Genomic DNA, 26,121 nt, shown 5'->3' with positions numbered 1-26,121 from the left:
TTAGGAATCTAAAAGACTAGCAAAGGCGTAATACCACTGGACTCAAGCAAAGAATTGGTTGCTTCCTTGGTGCTGCAGCAGTGACACGGTTTTGCTTCGGTAGCTCCCCCATCCCCCTTCTTGCGAGCAGAGTTGAAGTGGACTCAAAGACACCGCAGGAGTTGGCCCTCAAATCCTCGCCATCTTGGGCGCGACGACGATCGGGTTATGGCGCGCGATCTGCTCCTGGCCGGCTGCCCTGTTGTCGAAGAAGCAGGTGTGCGCGTCGGCGTGGCGGTGCGCGCCGCAATAGGTGGCCCCGCACCGGCAGACGAATCCAAGCAGTCCCACCTTCTTCTGGCACGCACTGCATCGCTTCTTCTCGGGCGTCTCCTCCTCGCCTCCAGCTTTCGTCAACGCGATGGTCAGCGACCGGAGGCCGGACATGGCGGCGCCATCGAAGGCCTTGACATCCAGCAGCTGTTGTTCTTTGAAGCACTTGGAGCAGAGATCGTTTGTCCCTGCGCCGGCGAAGAACCCGCAGCCGCTGGCGCACAGGATCGCGCCGCCGGCCTCCTGCTGCTGCTGCCTCGCCTCCATGTTGTCGAGCGAGAGATGGAGCAGGTCTCGCGCGCACGAGACGATCGTGCTCTCGCCGAGACGATTGATTGATCGCGAGATTTCGCTGCGCAGCAAAGGAGGAATTGGTTCAATGATTACCCAGGCTTGTTTCGTGGCCTTTTATAGGAGTACTACCGAGCCCATGCCCATCGACCATGATTCAGGACCTCGTCACTTTCGCTCGCTACTCGGACTCGGAATCCGATAAGTGCAAGGAGACGCCGGCGCCAACCAGGCAATCCGGTCCCACCACGGACCGTGTTCTTTTCTCGACGATCCGGTCGGCCGTCGGTGCTCCGGGATGCGGCCCCAGATGGTGATCATCTCCCGCGCCGGCACGCGCAAGCTGCTGAACTTGGACGAGGTGGCGACGGCGGCCACGGAGCTTGGGTTCAACGTGACGGTGGCCGAGGCCGCGGCCGACATGCCGGGGTTCGCGGTGCTGGTGAACGCGGAGGACGTGCTGCTGGCGGTGCACGGCGCCTGGCTGACGAACCAGATCTTCCTACCGACGCAGGCGGTGGTGCTGCAGATCGTGCCGTGGTGGAGCATGGACAGGACGACGACCAACTTCTACGGGCAGCCGGCGCGGGACATGCAGCTCCGGTACGTGGAGTACTACGTCGACGAGCAGGAGACGAGCATGACAATGGCAACTCTGAATCTTCAGATTCAGCCTTTACACTATGGTACTGCATGCAGTGAAAATGTCAACTTTAAAACTCCACATTCAACATTTTTCTACAGCTCAGATTATCTCATATGAAAATTAAAATTCAAAGTAGCATACATAGGTCCTGTTTAGAACCACTCAGATTATATAATCCAGTTTTTATAATCTATTATGTCTCCAAACATGACAGATTATGGTGTAGATTATAAAAACTAGATTGACAGATTATTAAAAACTCATAATCTACTCTACCCAGCAAAAATCAGATTATGAATTGTTAATGACCCATTACCCTTATAAAGTTGAAAATAATTATATTCCTGCCACCGCCACTCTCTTCTTTATTAAAAAAAACAAAGGACAGACATGTCATTATGATCTGGCCTCCAAACATGTCCACCTAAATTATTTTTATAAATCAGATTATATAATCTATCTTCGTAATCCAGATTATCATAATCTATTATGATTTCAAACAGGGCCATAGTACAGGAAATAACAAAATCAACAAAGCAGCGAGCAAGTACTAGCATGTGTAGCAATGTAGCATACATAGTACAGGAAATAACAAGACAAGTATTAAATATCCCCTCTATAAACTAATATAAGAGCTCTTTATTACTAAAATAAGTATTCTAAATATTTTTATATTAGTTTACGGAGGAAGTAGCAGATGTTGTCGTAACAAGGCTGTACTAGCATGCATACATTTCATGTTCTTGAGAGCATAATTGTAAGGATTGCAAACGGAGACAAGTTAATAGCATACACAATCTTTATCTAATACTAAATCGGCTATTGCTTCTGCCCGTTCATCCATCGTGACGTTTTTACAAAAAAAAACTCATGTTTTATGGTAATTAAACCCGCAGTCCTTAACTTCAGTGGAAAAAAAAGTTTCACCTTTTTATTAAAAAAAACCTGGGCAGCTTCGCTCCGACGCATTCCGGCGCTCCTCCTCCCCCTTCCCTCACCCCTCCTTCTCCTCCCCTCGCCGCGCGGATCCGTCGGCGGCGGGTCTCTGGCGCGCGGGTCTGAGCATAATTGCAAGGATGGTAAATAGAGACAAGTTAGTAGCATACACAACTTATATTCAGAGGGCAAATCGGAACTGTAAAAGAAACCATATTTAACTCAAATGCTCCCCAAATTTACCCAAAGCTTGCTACAATTGAACAATTGATTAGCAATATGATGTAGTGCACACATACCTCACTTAATAGTAGTGACCTTGATTAGGAGTATTGGCACGTTTATCATTAACTTTTTTCCATTCTCCTAAGGATGGACAAAACCCATAATGTGTGTCCTTATGCACCAAAGCACGAAAGGCTCTTCAAAATGGGAGCCCTTGTGATATAAAGCCTGAGGAGAGCTTCTATGCCCCCCCCCCCCACGTGTCGTCCCCACAGGCGACCGAGGGCAAGACCTACAGTCGCCCCCTCCACCCCCCTTCCCAACTTACCCCCCCCCTCGCCCGCTGCGAGGCAAAGCCCGGATGGCGTAGCGGCCTGGGGGGGAGAGTCCTTGTTTCCCCTCAGCGTGGCGCTCTGCTAGCGTGGGGTAGTAGGTTTGTTAGATAAAAACGAGATCAACGAGACACGAGAGACACAAATTTTTACGTGGAAAACCTTGCGGGAGAAAAGCACGGACGCACGAAGGCGCAATCACTATGAGGATGGAGTATTACAAGCACAAGATGATTGACCGTCTTTAGGTGCGACTACATGGAGTATATATGAGGGGCAATACATGAGAGTCCTTGGAGAACAAGTAAACGAGTTGTACTCGTACGCGTCGGTACCAACGCAAAGGCCCACACCGTTTGTACTACATCTAGTCCAATACGGTAGAATTTGGAAAAAAATTTAACAATCTCCACCTTGAGCCAAATTCCCTCCAGTAGTCGAAGATAGTGAATAACTCCATCCAAATCAGCATAAACACCTTGTGCGTCAAAAGTCCATAGGACTAGTGAGAAATACCAACTAAGCCTGAGCAAAGCTCAAACTTATTGGTAGGAACTGGCTTTGTGATCATATCAGCAGGATTGTCATGAGTACTTATCTTGCATACCTTCAAATCACCTTTAGCAACAACATCTTGAACACAGTGAAATCTGACATCAATGTGTTTTGTTCTCTCATGATATATTGGATTCTTTGTAAGGGATATAACACCTTGACTGTTAGAAAATATGGTAGGGCAAGATGAATCTCCACAAAGCTCAGTGTACAAACCTCTCAACCAGATAGCTTCTTTGCATGCCTCAGAAATAGCCATATACTCAGCATCGGTAGTGGAACAAGCCATAATAGACTGCAAAGTTGCTCTCCAACTCACAGCAGAACCACCGATGTGAAAACATAACGTGTGAGTGATCTTCTCTTATCCAAATCACCAGGAAAATCAGAATCAACAAAACCAACAAGTCCATCTCCAGTTTTTCCAAACTGTAAATAAGCATTAGAAGTACCTCACAGGTATATGAAAATCCACTGAACTGCTTTCCAATGCTCTTTTCCAGGATTAGCCATGTATCTACTAACAACACTCAATGCATAAGATAAATCCGGACGAGAACAAACCATGGCATACATAAGTGAACCAACTGCACTCGAATAGGGAACTCTAGACATGTACTCAATATCTGCATCTGACTCAGGACATAAGGCTGGTGGTAATTTGAAGTGTGCAGCTAACGGAGTACTTACTGGCTTGGCATTATGTGTTGGGGAACATTGCATGGCAAACAAAAAATTTCCTACGCACACGAAGACCTATCATGGTGATGTTCATCTATGAGAGGGAGATCAGATCCACATACCCTTGTAGATCTCTAAGCGGGAAGCGTTAAGAAACGCGGTTGATGTAGTGGTACAGCTTTTTGATTCAAATCACCACCATCCCATGACCCGTCCCAATCTAGTATCGAACGGACGGCACCTCCGCGTTCAGCACACGTACAGCTCGATGACGATCTCCGCCTTCTTGATCCAGCAAGAGAGACGAGGAAGTAGATGAGTTCTTCGACAGCGTGACGGCGCACCGGTGTTGGTGATGATCTATTCCTGCAGGGCTCCGCCCGAGCTCCGCAGAAATCTAATCTAGAGTAAGAACTACGTGGTATAGGTTTGATTTGCACGTGGCAAAGTTGTGTCTCAAAAGCCCTAAAACCACCAATATATATAGGAGGAGGGGAAGGGCTAGCCTTGGGGCTCAAGGGAGCCCCAAGGGCGCCGGCCGAAGGGGAGGAGGTAGACTCCCACCCCAATTCGGTTTGGGGGAAGGAGTCCACTCCTTCCCACCTCCCTCTTTCCTTTTTTCTTTCCTTTGGTTTTTTCTCCTTGTGGCGCCATAGCCCACTTGGGCTGGCCTCACCAGCCAACTAAGGGCTGGTGCGCCACCCTAGTGCTATTGGGATCACTCCTAGGTGGGTGGGCCCCTCTCGGTGAATATCCGGAACCCATTCATCACTCCCGGTACACTGCCGGTAATGCCCGAAATCTTTCCGGTGACTAAATGAAACCATCCTATATATCAATCTTTGTTTTTGGACCATTCCGGAAACCCTCGTGACGTCCGTGATCTCATCCGGGACTCCGAACAACCTTCGGTCACCAACACATATAACTCAACTATACTAAAACGTCACCGAACTTTAAGTGTGCAGACCCTGCGGGTTCGAGAACTATGCAGACATGACCCGAGATACTCCTCGGTCAATATCCAATAGCGGGACCTGGATGTCCATATTGGATCCTACATATTCTACGAAGATCTTATCGGTTGAACCTCTGTGCCAAGGATTCATATAACCCCGTATAACATTCCCTTTGTCCTTCGGTATGTTACTTGCCCGAGATTCGATCGTTGGTATCTCTATACCTATTTCAATCTCGTTACCGGCAAGTCTCTTTACTCATTCCATAATAGAAGATCCCATGACTTACACTTGAGTCACATTGCTTGCAAGGCTTGTATGTGATGTTGTATTACTGAGTAGGCCCCGAGATACCTCTCCGTCACACGGAGTGACAAATCCCAGTCTTGATCCATGCTAACTCAACGGAAACCTTTGGAGATACCTGTAGAGCACCTTTATAGCACCCAGTAACATTGTAACGTTTGATACACACAAGGTATTCCTTTGGTGTCAGTGAGTTACACGATCTCATGGTCATAGGAATGAATACTTGACACGCAGAAAACAATAGCATCAAAATGACACGATCACATGCTACGTTTATAATTTGGGTCTTGTCCATCACATGATTCTCCTAATGATGTGATCTTGTTATCAAGTGACAACACTTGCATATGGTCACAAAACCTTAACCATCCTTGATCAACTGGCTAGCCAATTAGAGGCTTACTAGGGACATTGTTTTGTTTATACATCCACACATGTATCTATGCTTTCATTCAATACAATTATAGCATGGATAATAAATGATTATCTTGAAACAGGAGATATAATAATAACTATTTTATCATTGCCTCTAGGGCATATTTCCAACAGTCTCCCACTTGCACTAGAGTCAATAATCTAGTCTCACATCTCTATGCGATTTACATTGGAATGAATATAACACCCATACAGTTCTGGTGTTGATCATTCTTCGCTTGTGGAAGAGGTTTAGTCAGCAGATCTGATACATTCAGATCCGTGTGCACTTTGCAAATATTTACGTCCTCTCCTTCGACGTAGTCGCGAATGAGGTTGAAGCGTCGTTTGATGTGTCTGGTCTTCTTGTGAAACCTTGGTTCCTTTGCTAAAGCAATGGCACCAGTGTTGTCACAGAACAGAGATATTTGATTTAGTGCGCTTGGCACAACTCCAAGATCCATCATGAACTGCTTCATCCAGACACCCTCATTAGCTGCCTCTGAGGCAGCCATGTACTCCGCCTCACATGTAGAATCTGCTATGACGCTTTGCTTGGAACTGCACCAGCTTACCGCACCCCCATTAAGAATAAATACGTATCCAGTTTGAGACTTTAGAGTCATCCAGATTAGTGTCAAAGCTTGCATCGACGTAACCCTTTATGACGAGATCTTCGTCGCCTCCATAAACGAAAAACATTTCGTTAGTCCTTTTCAGGTACTTCAGAATATTCTTGACCGCCGTCTAGTGATCCACTCCTGGATTACTTTGAAACCTGTCTGCCATACTTATGGCTAGGCTGACTTCCGTTCTAGTGCACAACATTGCATACATGATAAACCCTATGGTTGAAGCATAGGGGACGGTACTCATATTTTCTCTATCTTCCGCAGTTACTGGACACTGAGTCTTGCTCAACTTTATACCTTGTAATACTGGCAAGAACCCCTTCTTGGACTGCTCCATTTTGAACTTCTTCAAAACTTTATCAAGGTATGTGCTTTGTGAAAGTCTTATTAGGCGCCTCGATCTATCCCTATAGATCTTAATGCCTAATATGTAAGCAGCTTCTCCTAGGTCTTTCATTGAAAACATTTGTTCAAGTAATCTTTTACACTCTCTAAAAACTCCACATTGTTTCCAATCAACAATATGTCATCCACATATAATATTAGAAACGCCAGAGAGCTCCCACTCACTTTCTTGTAAATACAAGATTCTCCAACAACTTGTATAAACCCAAATGCTTTGATCACCTCATCAAAGCGTTTATTCCAACTCCGAGATGCTTGCACCAGTCCATAAATGGATTGCTGGAGCTTGCATACTTTGTTAGCATTATTTGGATCGACAAAACCTTCGGGTTGCATCATATACAATTCTTCCTTAAGAAAACCGTTATGGAACGCCGTTTTGACATCCATCTGCCAGATTTCATAATCGAAAAATGCACCTATTGCTAACATGATGCAGACAGACTTAAGCATTGCTACCGGTGAGAACGTCACATCGTAGTCAACTCCTTGAACTTGTGAAAAACCCTTTGCCACAAGTCAAGCTTTATAAACGGTCAAATTACCGTCCGCATCCGTCTTCTTCTTAAAGATCCATTTGTTCTGAATAGCCTTGCGGCCTTCAGGTAATACTTCCAAAGTCCACACTTTGTTTTCATACATAGATCCTATCTCAGACTTCATGGCCTCCAGCCATTTGTTGGAATCTGGGCCCACCATTGCTTCTTCATAATTCACAGGTTCATTGTTGTCTAACAACATGATAGATAAGACAGGATTACCGTACCACTCAGGAGCAGTACATGATCTTGTCGACCTGCGAGGTCCGATAGCAACTTGATCTGAAGCTTCATGATCATCATCATTAGCTTCCTCCTCAACCTGCGTCGCCTCGACAAAGGTTTCCCCCTGCCCTGCGCCACCATCTAGAGGGAGTAGAGGTTCTACAACCTCATCATGTTCTATCTTCCTCCCACTTAATTCTTTCGAGAGAAACTCCTTCTCAAGAAAAGCTCCGTTCTTAGCAACAAACACTTTGCCCTCGGATCTGAGATAGAAGGTGTACCCAACTGTCTCCTTTGGGTAACCTATGAAGACACACTTTTCCGCTTTGGGTTCCAGCTTTTCAGGCTGAAGCTTTTTGACATAAGCATCACATCCCCAAACTTTAAGAAATGATAACTTTGGCCTCTTGCCATACCACAACTCATATGGTGTCGTCTCACGGATTTGGACGGTGCCCTATTTAAAGTGAATGCAACTGTCTCGAATGCATAACCCCAAAATGATAACGACAAATCGGTAAGAGACATCATAGATCGCACCATATCTAACAAAGTACGATTACGACATTCGGACACACCATTAAGCTGCGGTGTTCCAGGCGGTGTCAACTGTGAAACTATTCCACATTATATTAAGTGAGTACCAAACTCGAAACTCAGATATTCGCCCCCTCGATCAGAACGCAGGAACTTGATCTTCTTGTTATGATGATTTTCAACTTCACTCTGAAATTGCTTGAACTTCTCAAACGTTTCAGACTTGTGCTTCATCAAGTAGATATATCCATACCTACTCAAATCGCCAGTGAAGGTGAGAAAATAATGATATCCGCCACGCGCCTCCACACTCGTTGGACCGCACACATCGGTATGTATGATCTCCAACAAGTCACTTGCACGCTCCATTTTTCTGGAGAACGGAGTCTTAGTCATCTTGCCCATGAGGCATGGTTCGCACGTGTCAAGTGATTCAAAATCAAGTGACTCCAAAAGCCCATCGGAATGGAGTTTATTCATGCGCTTTACTCCAATATGACCTAAGCTATAGTGCCACAAAAATGTGGCGCTATCATTTTTAACTCTACATCTTTTGGTCTCAATGTTATGTTTATGTGTATCATCACAATCAAGATTCAATATGAACAAACCTCTCACATTGGGTGCATGACCATAAAAGATATTACACATGAAATAGAACAACCATTATTCTCTGACTTAAACGAGTAACCGTCTCGCAATAAACAAGATACAGATATAATGTTCATACTTAACGCACGCACTAAATAACAGTTATTTAAGTTCATAACTAATCCTGATGGTAACTGAAGTGAGACTATGCCAACGGTGATTGCATCAACCTTGGAACCATTTCCCACGCGCATCGTCACTTCATCCTTCGCCAGCCTTCGTTTATTCCGCAGTTCCTGCTTCGAGTTGCAAATATGAGCAAGAAAACTGGTATCAAATACACATGCACTACTACGAGAGTTGGTTAAGTACAAATCAATAACATGTATATCACATATACCTAATTTTTCTTTGGCCGCCTTCTTATCAACCAAATACTTGGGGCAGTTGCGCTTCTAGTGACCCATCCCCTTGCAATAATAGCACTCTATTTCCGGCTTAGGTCCAGCCTTGGGTTTCTTCGTCGGATTGGCAACAGTTTTGCCGCTCTTCTTGGAGTTACCCTTCTTGCCTTTGTCGTTTTCTTGAAACCAGAGGTCTTATTGATCATCAACACTTGATGCTCTTTTCGGAGTTCTAACTCTGCGACTTTCAGCATCGCGAATAACTCGCCAGGTGACTTGTTCATCCCTTGCATGTTATAGTTCTACACAAAGCACTTATATCTAGGTGGCAGTGATTGAAGAATTCTGTTAGTGATAGCCTCTTGCGGGAGTTCAATCCCTAGCTCAGCTAGACGGTTTGAGTACCCAAACATTTTGAGCACATGTTCACTGACAGACGAATTCTCCTCCATCTTGCAAGCATAGAATTTATCGAAGGTCTTATACCTCTCGATCCGGGCGTTCTTCTGAAAGATAAACTTCAACTCCTTAAACATCTCATATGCTCCATGACGCTCAAAGCACCGTTGAAGTCCCGGTTCTAAGCCATACAAGACTGCACATTGAACTAGTGAGTAGTCCTCCTTACGCGATTGCCAAGCGTTCAAAACATCTTGGTCAGACGTAGCGAGTGGTTCATCTCCTAGCGCAGCATCAAGGACATAATTATTTTTCCCAGCTTGTAGGATGAGCCTAAGATTACGTGCCCAGTCTACAAAGTTGCTTCCATCATCTTTCAACTTAGCTTTCTCTAGGAACGTATTGAAATTCAGGGTTGCTACTACGTGAGCCATTGATCTACAACATAAAATATTGCAAAGTGGACTTAGTCTATGTTCAAGACAATTAGAGTTTAATTAATCAAATTACTAATAAACTCCCACTCAAATAGACATCCCTCTAGTTACTTTAGTGTGGCATGATCCAAATTCACTAAGTCAAGTCCGATCATCACGTGATTTGAGTGTAGTTTCAGTGGTAAACATCTCTATGCTAATCATATCAACTATACGATTCATGCTCGACCTTTCAGTTTCTTCTGTTCCGAGGCCATGTCTGCACATACTAGGCTCGTCAAGTTTAACCCGAGTGTTCCGCGTGTGCAACTGTTTTGCACCCGTTGTATGTGAACGTTGAGTCTATCACACCCGATAATCACGTGGTGTCTCGAAATGACGAACTGTCGCAACGGTGCACAGTCGGGGAGAACACAATTTTATCTTGAAATTTTAGTGATGGATCACCTTATAATGCTACCGCCATTCTAAGCAAGATAAGGTGCATAAAAGGATTAACATCACATGCAATTCATAAGTGACATGATATGGCCATGATCTTGTGCTTCTTGATCTCCATCACCAAAGCACTGGCATGATCTTCTTGTCACCGGCGCCGCACCATGATCTCCATCATCATGCCACCATCGAGGTTGTCGTGCTATCTATGCTATTACTACTAAAGCTACAACCTAGCAATATAGTAAACACATCTGCAAACACAAACGTTAGTTTAAAGAAAACCCTATGGCTCCTGCCGGTTGCCGTAGCATCGACATGCAAGTCGATATTGACTATTACAACATGATCATCTCATAAATCCAATATATCACATCATGTCTTTGGCCATATCAAATCACAAGCATACCCTACAAAAACAAGTTAGACATCCTCTTATTTGTTGTTGCATGTTTTACGTGGCTGCTATGGGTATCTAGTATGATCGCATCTTACTTACGCAAAAACCACAACAGAGATGTGCAAATTGCTATTTAACCTCTCTCCAAGGACCGCCTCGGTCAAATCCAATTCAACTAAAGTTGAAGAAACCGACACCCGCCAGTCATCTTTATGCAACGAGTTGCATGTTGGTCGATGAAACCAGTCTCTCGTAAGCGTACGAGTAATGTCAGTCAGGGCCGCTTCAATCCAACAATACCGCCGAACAGAGAAAAGACTAAGGAGGGCAGCAAATCAAACATCAACGCCCACAAAAGATTTTGTGTTCTACTCGAGATAACATCTACACATGAACCTAGCTCTGATACCACTGTTGCGGAATGTTGCATGGAAAACAAAAAATTTCCTACGCACACGAAGACCTATCATGGTGATGTTCATCTATGAGAGGGAGATCAGATCCACATACCCTTGTAGATCGCTAAGTGGGAAGCGTTAAGAAATGTGGTTGATGTAGTGGTAGAGCTTCGTGATTCAAATCACCATCGTCCCACGATCCGTCCCGATCTAGTACCGAACGGACGACACCTCCGCGTTCAGCACACGTACGGCTCGATGACGATCTCTGCCTTCTTGATCCAGCAAGAGAGATGGGGAAGTATATGAGTTCTCTGACAGCGTGACGGCGCGTCGGTTTTGGTGATGATCTATTCCTGCACGGCTCCCCCCGAGCTCCGCAGAAATATAATCTAGAGGAAGAACTACGTGGTATAGGTTTGAGTTGCACGTGGCAAAGTTGTGTCTCAAAAGCCCTCAAACCACCAATATATATAGGAGGAGGGGAGGGGCTAGCCTTGGGGCTCAAGGGAGCCCCAAGGGCGCCGACCAAAGGGGAGGAGGTGGACTCCCTCCCCAATTCGGTTTGGGGGAAGGAGTCCAATCCTTCTTTCCCACCTCCCTCTTTCCTTTTTTTCTTTCCTTTGGTTTTTTCTCCTTGTAGCACCATAACCCACTTGGGTTGGCCTCACCAGCCCACTAAGGGCTGGTGCACCACCCTAGTGCTATTGGGCTCACTCCCGGGTGGGTGCTCCCCTCCCGGTGAATATCCAAAGCTCGTTCGTCACTCCCGGTATATTGTCGGTAATGCCCAAAATCTTTCCGGTGACCAAATAAAACCATCCTATATATCAATCTTCGTTTCCGAACCATTCCGGAAATCCTCGTGACGTCCGTGATCTCATCTGGGACTTTGAACAACCTTTGGTCACCAACACATATAACTCAACTTTACTAAAACGTCACCGAACCTTAAGTGTGCAGACCGTGCGGGTTCGAGAACTATGCAGACATGACCCGAGACACTCCTCGGTCAATATCCAATAGCGGGACATGGATGTCCATATTGGATCCTACATATTCTACGAAGATCTTATCGGTTGAACCTCTGTGCCAAGGATTCATATAATCCTGTATAACATTCCCTTTGTCCTTCGGTATGTTACTTGCGCGAGATTCGATCGTCGGTATCTCTACACCTATTTCAATCTCGTTACCGGCAAGTCTCTTTACTCGTTCCGTAATACAAGATCCCTTGACTTACACTTGAGTCACATGGCTGGCAAGGTTTGTATATGATGTTGTATTACTGAGTGGGCCCCGAGATACCTCTCCATCACACGGAGTGACAAATCCCTGTATTGATCCATGCTAACTCAATGGACACCTTCGGAGATACCTGTAGAGCACCTTTATAGCCACCCAGTAACGTTGTGACGTTTGATACACACAAGGTATTCCTCCGGTGTCAGTGAGTTACACGATCTCATGGTCGTAGGAATGAATACTTGACACGCAGAAAACAATAGCAACAAAATGACACGATCACATGCTACATTTATAATTTGGGTCTTGTCCATCACATGATTCTCCTAATGATGTGATCCAATTATCAAGTGACAACACTTTCATATGGTCAGAAAACCTTATCCACCCTTGATCAACTGGCTAGCCAACTAGAGGCTTACTAGGGACATTGTTTTGTCTAGACATCCACACATGTATCTATGCTTTCATTCAATACAATTATAGCATGGATAATAAACGATTATCTTGAAACAGGAAATATAATAATAACTATTTTATCATTGCCTCTAGGGCATATTTCCAACATTATGCATATTAAAATGACGAAGAACTTTATCAATATATCCCTTCTGATTTAGATATAATTTTCCAGACGGTCTATCTTTGGATATTTCCATGCCAAGTATTTTCTTTGCTGCATCCAAATCCTTCGTCTCAAATTCATTACTCAATTTCTTCTTTAGTTCATTAATCTCTAACATTCTCTTTGTAGAAATTAACATATCGTCAACATAAAGGAGCAAATAAATAGCTGAACCATTGACAGTTTTCAAATAAACACAACTATCATAACTAGACAGATCGAAACCTTGAGAGAGTATAAAGGTGTCAAATCTCTTGTATCACTGTTGAGGGGATTGATTCAATCCATAAAGAGATTTCTTCAACTTACAGACAAGCTTTTCTTTTCCAGGAATAACAAAACCTTCAGGTTGTTCCATAACAAAACCTTCAGGTTGTTCCAGGAATGCAGTTTTAACATCCAATTGTTCAAGCTCAAAATCATTCATGGCAACAATACTAAGTAAAGTGCGAATAGAGCTATGCTTCACAACAGGAGAAAAGACTTCGTTATAGTCAATACCTCGAATTTGGCTATAACCTTCAACAACCAACCGTGCTTTATATCTTGTCTCATCATTAGGAGAAAACACCTTCCTTTATTTTGAAAACCCACTTGCAACGAATAGGTTTCTTCTCTCTAGGTAATCTTATCAAATCCCAAGTGCCATTATTTTCAAGTGATTCCATCTCATCATGCATAGCAGTCATCCACTTATTACTATCACCAGAAACAATAGCCTCAGAATATGAAGAAGGCTTAGCATTACCTTCAATTTCTTCTGCAACAGATAAAGCAAAAGAAACAATATTGCACTCCTCAATTAACCTTTTAGGTGCATTAATACCCCGCCTAACTCTGTCATGTGCGAGATTCCAAACGGGTGGAACAATAGGCTGATTTGGAGAGACATGTTCATCATGAAAGACGGGTTCATCATGTGCATCAACATTTTCCTTATCAGAAGTATCATCTGAATCGATAACATGCTCCACCTGAACAGTAGGCTGCTGAACAATAGATTGTTGTTCACTCTCAAGAGGAACATTAGTAGATGGAACATCATGTAACATAGCAGATTCATTAAATATAACGTTTCTGCTAATAACAATCTTTTGTGTTTCAGAATTACACAATTTAAAACCTTTAACACCAGATTTATAACCAAGAAAGATGCACTTAATAGCCCTAGGCTCCAATTTTCCATTATCAACATAAGCATAAGTAGTGCAACCAAAAACTCTCAACTATGAATAACCAGCAGGTGAACGAGACCATACCTCAATTGGAGTTTTCTTATTAAGAGCAATAGATGGTGAACGGTTGATGAGATAACAAGCAGTGGAAGCTGCCTCTGCCCAAAAACGCCTATGCAAACCTGCATTGGACAACATGCAACGGGCTCTGGAAATAATGGTAACGTTCATATGCTCAGCAGCACCATTTTTTTGAGGAGTATAAGGAACGGTGTGGTGTCTGACAATGCCTTCAGACTTGCAATAATTCCCAAATTGCTTAGAACAGAATTCCATACCATTATCAGTGCGAAGTATTTTTACCTTCTTTTCAGTTTGTCTCTCAATCAAAATCTTCAACTCCTTAAAAGCTGAGAAAGCTTGCCATTTATGCTTCAAGAAATAAGGCCAAACCTTTCTCGAATAATCATCAATAATAGTCAACATGTAACTAGCACCACCTAGTGACTTTTTGCAAGATGGTCCCCATAAATCAGAATGCACATAACAAGAATACCTTCAGTTCTATGAGTCGAAGTGTTGAACTTCACCCTCTTGTGCTTGCCGAAGATACAATGCTCACAAAATTTCAGTTTACCAGTTTGATATCCTTTAAGAAGACCTCTCTTATTTAACTCTGCCAAACCAAGTTCACTCATATGTCCAAGACGCATATGCCAAAGGTTAGAAGCATCACAATCAGAATTCTTTGAAATAACCGGAGTAGCGTTACCTGAAATGGTAGAACCTCAAAGGTGATAAAGACCATTCGTCGAACTTAAGTCACCTTTCATCACAATGAGAGAACCTTTGGTGACCTTCAAAATGCTATCTCCACCTGAATACTTGTACCCCTTTGCATCAATGGCACTCACAGAGATAAGATTTCTCTTCATCTTGAGAATATACCGAACATGTGTCAAAGTTCTGATTGTGCCATCAAACATATTTATTCGAATGGAACCTATGCCTTCAACCTTGCATGGTTAATTATGAAAACCCAAAACGGAACCACCAGCAGTAGTAGAATCGAAAGTAGTAAGCCAATCTCTATGCAGGTGATACGTCTCCATCGTATCTACTTTTCCAAACTCTTTTGCCCTTGTTTTGGACTCTAATTTGCATGATTTGAATGGAACTAACCCGGACTAACGCTGTTTTCAGCAGAATTGCTGCTACTGCAACAAAAGACCTTCCAACGGCGCCACAAATAGGAGTGTTGCTTGATACTCCTCAGCAACGGCACCAGGAATCCTTCTGCTACGGCTACGCCTTAAGGGACTTCCTAGGCAAATATGCAAAGGATTTCCCCCGTGGCCTTGGAGCCTTGCGTTGGTGTTCCCTCGAAGCGGAAATGGTGATGTAGCACAACGGTGGTAAGTATTTCCCTAAGTTTGAGAACCAAGGTATCGATCCAGTGAAGGAGTATCACAAGAGCCTGCACAAACACAAAAAACTTGCTCCCAACGCTATGAAGGGGTTGTCAATGCCTTATAGATTGTTCGCCAAGTGAGAACTGAAAGCAACAAAGTAACAAAGCAAAGTAAAAAATGAAAGTGGAAACGATAGATGTGAATAGACCCGGGGGCCGTAGTGTTTACTAGTGGCTTCTCTCATGAAAGCAAGTAGACGGTGGGTGAACAAATTACTGTCGAGCAATTGATAGAACCGCGCAAAGTCGTGACGATATCTATGGCAATGATTATATCTATAGGCGTCACGTCCAAAACAAGTAGACCGATACTTTCTGCATCTACTACTATTACTCCACACGTCGACCACTATCCAGCATGCATCTAGTGTATTAAGTCCAAAAGAACAGAGTAACGCCTTAAGCAAGATGACATGATGTAGATGGACAATCTCATATCTACGACAGAGCCCACCGTGTTACCCTTGATGGAAACTACACGATGTGTGCCTTTTGTATTGAAGATCCAAGAGAGAGAAGAAGCCATTTAGCTACTAACTACGGACCCGTAGGTCTGAAGTGAACTGCTCACGAGTCATTGGAGGGGCGATGATGATGATGAAGAAGCCCTCCAACTCCAAAGTCCCCTCCGGCACGGCGCCGGGAAGGGTCTCCAGATGACATCTCGCGGAAACGGAAGCTTGCGGCGGCGGAAAAGTATTTTCGAGGCTCCCCTGATTTTTTTCTTCTGATTTTTAGGGAATATATAGGCGCAAGATCTAGGTCAGGGGGCGCCAGGGAGGCCACAAGCCTGGCCACCGCCGCCTCCCCCTGGTGGCGGAGTGGGGGCTTGTGGGCTCCCTGTAGCCCTCTTGGCTTGGCCCACAGGCCCCCTGATCTTCCTTCGTTCGGGAAAAATCATTTCAGGGATTTTATTCCGTTTGGACTTCGTTCCAAAATCAGATCAAAAAAGAGCCAAAAACACAGAAAAAACAGGAAATGGCACTTGGCACTGAATTAATAAGTTAGTCCCAAAAAAGATATAAAAGGTACACAAAACATCCAAAGATGACAAGATAACAACGTGAAACCATCAAAAATTATAGATACGTTTGAGACATATCAAGCATCCCCAAGCTTAAATGCTGCTCGTCCTCGAGTAGGGAAGTGATAAAGAATGAATTTTGGATGCTTTCATGCTACTTAGAATAGATGTCCTTTGTAACTCCTCTTATGTGACGTGAATGTTCAGATCCATTAGATTCAAAACAATAGTTTTCTATTGACGTGGAATCAATAATAATTCAAGCAAACTAGCAAGGTAATCATGAACTTTCAAAATAACAAGGCCAAAAGAAAGTTATCCCTACAAAAGCATATAGTCTGGCTATGCTCTATCATCATTGCACAACGAATTTAAACATGCACAACCCCGGTATTGGCCAAGTAATTGTTTCACACCTTTACTTTCTCAAATCTTTTCAACTCTCACGCAATACATGGTTTTAGCACTATAGATGGTGTGGAGTGTGGTGGAGGTTGCAAGACAAAACAAGGAGAAGATGGTCACATTAACTAGGCATATCAATGAGCTGTGGAGATGCTCATCAATAGATATCAATGTGAATGAGTAGGGATTGCCATACAAATGATGCACTAGAGCTAAGAGTATGTGAAAGCTCTTAAAGAAAACTAGTGGGTGTGCATCCAACTTGCTTGCTCACGAAGACCTAAGGCAATTTTGAGGAAGCCTATCATTGGAATATACAAGCCAAGTTATATAATGAAAATTTCCCACTAGCTATATGGTGGTGACAAAACGAGAAACTCTCAATCATGAAGATCATGGTGCTTAACATGCACAAGTGTGGAAAAATGGTAGCATTGTCCCTTCTCTCTTTTTATCTCATTTTTTTGTGGGCTCTCTCGCCTCTTTTTTTTTTGGTGGGCATCTTTGGCCTCTTTTATTTCCTCACATGGGACAATGCTCCATTAATTGATGATCATCACACTTTCAACTCAAAACTTAGAGCAACAATGACTCTATATGGAATGCCTTCGGTAGTGTACCGTGGCAATGATCTAGCATGGCATAAACATTAATGGAAACATCATGCTAGCTATCTTATGATCGTGCAATGGCAATGTAGACGTGGTGTCACATGTCATGGTGGTAGTTGCATGGCAATATATCTCGGAATGACTTTGAAAAAGCCATAGTAGGTAGGTATGGTGGCTGTTTTGAGGGAGGCTAATGGTGGGTTTTGTGCACCAGCGAAAGTTGCACGACACTAAGAAGATATATAGTGATGGTGGAAGGTGAAAGTGCATCTAAACCATGGACTCAACATTAGTCAAGAAGAACTCATATACTTGTTGCAAAAGTTTTATTAGTAATCGAAACAAAGCATTCAACGCATACTCCTAGGGGAAGGGTTGGTAGGTATAAACCATCGCGCGATCCCGACCGCCACTCAAAGGATGACAATCAATAGACTAATCATGCTCAGATTTCATCACATAGCGGTTCACCATACGTGCATGATACGGGAATCACTAACTTCAACACAAGTATTTCTAGATCCACAACACCTTATTAGCATAACTTCAATATTACCATAACCACAACTCAAAACTAAATGAGATGAATCAAACTTCTCTAACTATTCAATGCACATGAAGGTGGAAGTTTTCGTATCCCTTTGGATAACTACCCCTTTTGAGACTACTTTCAAAGCATAGATCAACTACCAAGCCACGCACCGCTGTGCTCTAAAAGATATAAGTGAAACACATAGAGCAAAAGTATCTAGCTCAAAAGATATAAGTGAAGCACATGTGAACTGAATCGTCTACCAAAAGATATAAGTGAAGCTCGACAAAATCACGGTGAGTGCATGTCTCTCTCTCTAGGTGTGCAGCAAGGATGATTGTGAAACAACATTAATAAAAGACTCCTATGATACAAGACGCTCCAAGCAAAAACACATAACATGTGGTGAATAAAAATATAGCCCCATGTAACGTTACCGATGGATTGAAGACGAGAGAGGGGATGCCTTCCCGGAGCATCCCCAAGCTTAGGCTTTTACGGCATCCTTGAATCTCTTGGGGTGCCTTGGGCATCTCCAAGCTTGATCTCTTGCCACTCTTTATATCTTTGTCCATAAGAACTTCACCCAAAACATGAGAACTTCACAACACGAAACTTAAACAAAAACTCGTGATAACATTAGTATGAGAAAGCAAACCACCACTTCCTTAGGTACTGTAGCAAACTTAAATTCTACTTGCGCTGATGTTGGGTTACTGTATTTTCAATCTTCCACGGCTAATACCCCCCGATACTATCCATAGTTTCCTCAAAATAAGCAACCAACACAACAAAAACAGAATCTGTTAATAGCAGACCAGTCTGTAGCAATCTGTATATTTCATATACCTATGGTACTTCAAAAATTCTAACAAATTACAACAGTCTGAAGAATTTGCGTAGAAATCAGCAGCAAAAAGAATCAACTCAAAATCTCTTACTGAAAAAAAATGAAAATTCTTTTGTTGAGCAGAAAGTTTCTGTCTTTTCCAGCATGACCAAACGATCATTCCCAAGACTAATCATAACGGTTTTGCTTGGCACAAAAACTAAAAGAAACACAAAAAACCACAATCATAACAGAATTATGAAAGTGTGGAAAACACAAAACAGAAAGAAAAAGGATAAATTCGTTGGGTTGCCTCCCAACAAGCGCTTTTGTTTAACGCCCTTAGCTAGGCGAAAGGTGATGGAATCACGTATAGTCATCTTTGGTTCTCAAACCATAAGTAGCCCTCATCATAGATTCATAAGGCAATCTTATTTCCTTTCTAGGAAAGTGCTCCATGCCCTTATTTAAAGGAAATTGAAATCTAATATTCCCTTCCTTCATATCGATGATAGCACCAATAGTTCTTAGGAAAGGTCTACCAAGAATAATGGGACATGAAGGATTGCAATCTATGTCAAGTACAATGAAATCCACGGGTACATAGTTCTCATTTGCAATAATAAGAACATCATCGATCCTTGCCATGGGTTTCTTGATAGCAGAATCTGCAAGATGCAAATTAAGAGAACACTCTTCAATCTCATGAAAACCAAGAATATCACATAAAGACTTTGGAATCGCGGAAACACTAGCACCCAAATCACACAAAGCATTGCACTCATAGTTTTTGATCTTGATTTTGATAGTAGGTTCCCCACATCATGAAGTTTTCTAGGTATAGAGACTTATAGTTCGAGCTTCTATTCAAGAGATTTCATCATAGCATCTACGATATGCGTGGTAAAGGCTTTGCTTTGGCTATAAGCATGTGCAGAGTTTGCAATGGATTGCATCAAAGAAATGCATTCAAAGAAGGAGCAATTATCATAATTGAATTCCTTGAAATCCAAAGTGGGAGTTTCATTACAACCCAAAATTTTGATTTCTTCTACTACGCTCTCCACACCTTCATCATCAAGATAGGTGGACTCCGAATCATTGGGGCGTTTTTCAACCAAAGTGGATTTATATCCAGCCCCTCCATCAATAGGTTTGACACGCGAAAACAAAGATTCAAGAGGAGACACACCAAGAACTTTAAGATCTTCGTGATTTGCATAACTAGAACGCACCCTTTTAAACCATTCATGCCTAGCGCGAATTTGGGCGGTTCTTTCTTTGCTCTCATTCATGGAGACACACATAGCTTTCAAAGTTCCAAGTTGACCTTGGGAGGAGCGCATCTAACTTTCAAAGCATCAATATCACAAGACATCCTATGAACGCTTTTAGCCAAATCGTCTATTTTGAGTAGTTTTTCCTCTATGGACGCATTGAAAATCTTTTGAGAGTTGATGAACTCTTTGATATTACTCTCTAAATTAGAAGGTAATTTGTTGTGTTTTCCATAAGTGTTGTTTTAGGAATTGCCATAATTGTTAGAGGAGTTACTAGGAAAAGGCCTAGGAACATAGTTTCCTCTAAAAGCATTGTTGTTGCCAAAATTGTTCCTACCAACAAAATTCACGTCCAAAGTAGCGTTGCTACTTTCAATCAAAGAAGATAGTGGCATGTCATTAGGATCTATAGTAGCATTTCTACTAGCAACCAAATTCATCAACTCGTCCATCTTAGTACTAAGCGAGTTAATTTCTTCTATAGCGTGTACCTTTTTGCTAGCAGGTGACCTTTCAGTGTGCCACTGAGAGTAGTTGGTCATGATATTGTCTAGGAGTTTTGTAGCGTCTCCTAACGTGATTTCCATGAACGTTCCACCTGAGGCGGAGTCCAAGATATTGTGAGAAGCGAAATTCAAGCAAGCGTAAAAGATTTGTATAATCATCCACAAACTCAAGCCATGAGCGGGACAATTTCTAATCATAAGCTTCATCCTCTCCCAAGATTGTGCAACCTGTTCATGATCAAGTTGCTTGAAATTCATGATATTGTTACGTAAGGAGATGATCTTAGCCGACGGAAAATATTGGATATGTAAGCATCTTTGCACTTATCCCAAGAATCGATACTATTTTTAGGAAAAGAAGAAAACCAAGTTTTTGCGCGATCTTGTAACGAGAAAGGAAAAAGTTTCAACTTAATCACGTCATTATCCACATCTCTTTTCTTTTGAATATCACAAAGCTCAATGAAGTTATTGAGATGGGATGCAACATCTTCACTAGGAAGGCCAGAGAATTGCTCTTTCATAACAGGATTCAGCAAAGCTGCGTTGATTTCATATGATTCCGCACTAGTGGCGGGAGCAATCGGAGTAATAATAAAATAATTATTATTGGTACTCGAGAAGTCGCAAAGTTTGGTGTTTTCAGCCATGATGACTTCAACAAACAAACAAGCGCACAAGCAAGCAAGAAAACCGGCAAAGGAAAACGGCAAAGGAAAAAGGCAAATGTGAAGTGGGGGAGAGGAAAACGAGAGGCAACTAGCAAAAAAGTAAATGCAAGAGATGAGTTTGTGAGACCTACTTGGATAGATCTCTCCTTCCCCGGCAACGGCGCCAGAAATACTTCTGCTACTTCAACAAAAGGCCTTCCAACGGCGCCAGAAATAGGAGTGTTGCTTGATACTCTTCAGCAACGGCACCAGGAATCCTTCTGGTACGGCTACGCCTTAAGGGACTTCCTAGGCAAATATGCAAAGGATTTCCCCCGTGGCCTTGGAGCCTTGCGTTGGTGTTCCCTCGAAGTGGAAAGGTTGATGTAGGACAGCGGTGGTATGTATTTCCCTCAGTTTGAGAACCAAGGTATCGATCCAGTGAAGGAGTATCACAAGAGCCTGCACAAACACAAAACGCTTGCTCCCAACGCTATGAAGGGGTTGTCAATCCCTTATAGATTGTTCGCCAAGTGAGAACTGAAAGCAACAAAGTAACAAAGCAAAGTAAAAACGAAAGTGGAAACGACAGATGTGAATAGACCCGGGGGCCATAGTGTTTACTAGTGGCTTCTCTCATGAAAGCAAGTAGACTGTGGGTGAACAAATTACTGTCGAGCAATTGATAGAACCACGCAAAGTCGTGACGATATCTATGGCAATGATTATATCTATAGGCATCACGTCCAAAACAAGTAGACCGATACTTTCTGCATCTACTACTATTACTCCACACGTCGACCGCTATCCAGCATGCATCTAGTGTATTAAGTCCAAAAGAACAGAGTAACGCCTGAAGCAAGATGACATGATGTAGATGGACAATCTCATATCTACGACAGAGCCCACCTTGTTACCCTTGATGGCAACTACACGATGTGTGCCTTGCTGCCCCTACTGTCACTGGGAAAGGTCACCACACGGTAAGAACCCAAAACCAAGCACTTCTCCCATTGCAAGAATCATAGATCTAGTTGGCCAAACAAAACCTAAGACTCGGAGAGACTTACAAGGATATCAAATCATGCATATAAGAAATCAGCAAAGACTCAAATATATATCATAGATAATCTGATCACAAATCCACAATTCATCGGATCTCGACAAACACACCGCCAAAGAAGATTACATCGGATAGATCTCCATGAAGATCATGGAGAACTTTGTATTGAAGATCCAAGAGAGAGAAGAAGCCATCTAGCTACTAACTACGGACCCGTAGGTCTGAAGTGAACTACTCACGAGTCATTGGAGGGGCGATGATGATGATAAAGAAGCCCTCCAACTCCAATGTCCCTCCAGCAGGGTGCCGAGAAGTGTCTCCAGATGAGATCTCGCGGAAACGGAAGCTTGCGGCGGCGGAAAAGTATTTTCGAGGCTCCCCTGATTTTTTTTCTGATTTTTAGGGAATATATAGGCGCAAGATCTAGGTCAGGGGGGCGCCAGGGAGGCCACAAGCCTGCCCACCGGCGCCCCGTGGTGGCGGAGTGGGGGCTTGTGGGCTCCTTGTAGCCCTCCTCGCTTGGCCCACAGGCCCCCTGATCTTCTTTCGTTCAAGAAAAAATCATTTCAGGGATTTTATTCCGTTTGGACTCCGTTCCAAAATCAGATCTGAAAAGAGCTAAAAACACAGAAAAAATAGGAAGTGGCACTTGGAACTGAATTAATAAGTTAGTCCCAAAAAAGATATAAAAGGTACACAAAGCATCGAAAGATGACAAGATAACATCGTGAAACCATCAAAAATTATAGATACATGTGAGACGTATCAATTGCCATGGTGTTGTTTTTGCGCAGAAATAATAGTTCTTGGAATGACCTGGAAATTTACATGGATTTTTGTGGAATATAAAAAATACTGGCGCAAGAATCACGGAGCCAGGAGCTCACAAGCCCACGAGGCCCGCCCCCCTAGCCGGGCCTGACAGGCTTGTGAGCCCCTCGTGGCTCCACAGCCTCCAATTCCAGCTCTATATATTCTCTCTCGTCCGGAAAAAAAATCAGAGAGAAGAGTTCATCGCGTTTCACGACACGGAGCCGCCGCCACCACCTGTTCTTCCTCAGGAGCGCAGATCCGGAGTCCGTTCTGGGCTCCGGAGAGGGGAAATCGACGCCGTCGTCATCACCAACCATCCTTCATCGTCAATTCCATGATGCTCTTCACCGTTCGTGAGTAATCTCATCGTAGGCTTGCTGGACGGTGATGGGTTGGATGAGATCTATCATGTAATCGAGTTAGTTTTGATGGGGTTCGATCCCTAGTATCCACTGTGTTCTGAGATTGATGTTGCTACTACTTTGCTATGCTTAATGCTTGTCACTAGGGCCCGAGTGCCATGATTTCAGATCTGAACCTATTATGTTTTCATCAATATATGTGTGTTCTTGATCCTATCTTGTAAGTTGTAGTCACCTACTATGTGTTATGACCTGGCAGCCCCGGAGTGACAATAGCCGGAACCACTCCCGGAGATGACCATAGTATGAGGAGTTCATGTATTCACTAAGTGCTAATGCTTTGTTCCGGTTCTCTATTAAAAGGAGACCTTAATATCCCTTAGTTTCCATTAGGACCCCGCTGCCACGGGAGGGATGGATAATAGATGTCATGCAAGTTCTTTCCCATAAGCACGTATGACTAAGTACGGAATACATGCCTACATTACATTGACGAACTGGAGCTAGTTACATATCCGACATAATTATCCATCACTGATCCAATGCCTACAAGTCTTTTCCTACTGGTCCTTGCTATGTTACTTTACCGCTACTGCTGTCACTGCTGCTACTGTTACCGCTACTGCTGTCACTTCTGTTACTGTTACCGCTGCTACCGTTACTATCACGCTACTCTGCTACTGAAACTTTGCTGTAGATACTAAGTCTTTCAGGTGTGGTTGAATTGACAAATCAACTGCTAATACTCGAGAATATTCTTTGGCTTCCCCTTGTGTCGAATCAACAAATTTGGGTTGAATACTCTACCCTCGAAATTTGTTGCGATCCCCTATACTTGTGGGTTATCAAGACTATTTTCTGGCGCCGTTGCCGGGAAGGCATAACTCTATTCTCTGAGTCACTTGGGATTTACGTATGTTGATCATTATGAGGAATCCGAGAGATCCAAAAACTAAAGTCTTGCCCTGAACTACGAGGACAGGTAAGGAACTGCCATCTAGCTCTGCACTTGATTCACCTTCAATTATGAGTAAATATGCGACACCACCACCTACTAGAAACTCTGATATGTCGCATGTGCTTGATGATGCTACTTCTGGTATTTCATGATGCTTATGATGATGCTTTGCTTGATACTGCTTTGCCATTGGGTGCATTTCTTGATCCACAAATTGCTAGAGTTGCTGCTGAAGGTGATAATACTTCTGAGAATGATGAAATTATTGAAGTGGAACCTGCTTTTCCACCTGTTAGAACTAGCTCTCCTAGATATGAATTGCCTAATATACCTGAGGGTTATGTTATGGAGGGAGAGGTAGTTGAAGACTTTCTTGCTTGTAAGGATAGCTATGATCTTGAGAATTTATTGCGCAAGTGGAAAGAAAAATCTCTGAATGCTAGAATGAAATACGATCCTAAGTTTGCTACTTCACCCATCTTTGTCACTGATAAGAATTATGAATTCTCTATCAATCCTGAGTTAATCACTTTGGTAGAATCTGACCCTTTTCACGGTTATGAGTCTGAAATAGTTGTAGCACATCTTACTAAGCTGAATGATATAGCCACCGTATTCACGAGTGAGGAAAAAATTAGCCATTACTATATCCTTAAGTTGTTCCCTTTCTCAATAAAGGGTGATGCTAAGACTTGGTTTACTTCTCTTGCTCCTGGTTGTGTGCGTAGTCCCCAGGATATGATATACTACTTCTCTGAGAAATATTTTCCGGCCATAAGAAACAAGCTGCCTTGCAGGATATATATAAATTTGTGCAAGTTGAAGAAGAGAGTATCCCACAAGCTTGGGGGAGGCTTGTCCAGTTACTGAATGCTTTGCCTGATCACCCTCTTGAGAAAAATGAAATACTTGATATCTTTTAGAATGGACTAACCGATGCTTCTAGGGACCACCTAGATAGTTGTGCTGGTTGTGTTTTCAGGGAACGAACTGTGGAACAAGCTGAAATTCTATTGAATAATATCTTGAGCAATGATAATGCTGGGACCATTCCCGAACCACCTCCGAAGCCAACTCCAAAGAAAAGAGGTATTCTATTCCTCAGTCCTGAAGATATGCAAGAAGCCAAGAAATCTATGCAAGAGAAAGGTATTAAATCTGAAGATGTAAAGAATCTACCACGTATTGAAGAAATACATGGTCTTGATAACCCAACACAGGTAGTAGAGGTAAATTCTCTTCGTAGATTCAATGAGAGTGATATTCCTTATATAAACCAGCTAGCTTATGCTTAGATGAATTTGATAACTTCGTTGCTAAATAACAAAGTTTCAATGATTATGTTAGCAGACAATTGGAACAAAATGCTCGTGTGATTAATCATATAAGTGCTTGTGTGGATAGAAATGTCAATGATCTTAAGCTTTTGAGTAAACATGCCTCTATGGTCACTACTCAAGTAGAACAAGTACTTAAGGCTCAAAATGACTTGCTCAATGAGTTGAAT

At 42.9% G+C, this 26,121-nt stretch overlaps 2 protein-coding genes across 2 annotated transcripts; one reads left to right on the top strand and one right to left on the bottom strand.

The window, feature by feature from the left end:
* Positions 1-168: 168 nt before the first annotated feature.
* On the bottom strand, positions 169-579 carry LOC123429873 (zinc finger A20 and AN1 domain-containing stress-associated protein 12-like). The gene has a single exon (XM_045113850.1). It carries the CDS (start codon positions 577-579, stop codon positions 169-171), a length of 411 nt encoding a protein of 136 aa, XP_044969785.1.
* A 322-nt stretch (positions 580-901) lies between these two features.
* On the top strand, positions 902-1,366 carry LOC123426047 (beta-1,2-xylosyltransferease XAX1-like). Its single transcript, XM_045109828.1, has one exon. The coding sequence runs from the start codon at positions 902-904 to the stop codon at positions 1,364-1,366; it is 465 nt and encodes a 154-aa protein (XP_044965763.1).
* Positions 1,367-26,121: the final 24,755 nt, after the last annotated feature.

Source organism: Hordeum vulgare, chromosome 2H (genome assembly GCF_904849725.1).
Source record: "Hordeum vulgare subsp. vulgare chromosome 2H, MorexV3_pseudomolecules_assembly, whole genome shotgun sequence".
In the NCBI taxonomy this organism is placed as follows: Eukaryota; Viridiplantae; Streptophyta; class Magnoliopsida; order Poales; family Poaceae; genus Hordeum; species Hordeum vulgare.
The sequence above is the reverse complement of the archived record's forward strand: the minus strand, read 5'-3'. Positions and strand labels throughout refer to the sequence as shown.

Coding starts and splice junctions, on each gene's coding strand:
- LOC123426047 (XM_045109828.1), top strand. CDS start 902: ATGCGGCCCCAGATGGTGATCATCTCCCGCGCCGGCACGCGCAAGCTG.
- LOC123429873 (XM_045113850.1), bottom strand. CDS start 579: ATGGAGGCGAGGCAGCAGCAGCAGGAGGCCGGCGGCGCGATCCTGTGC.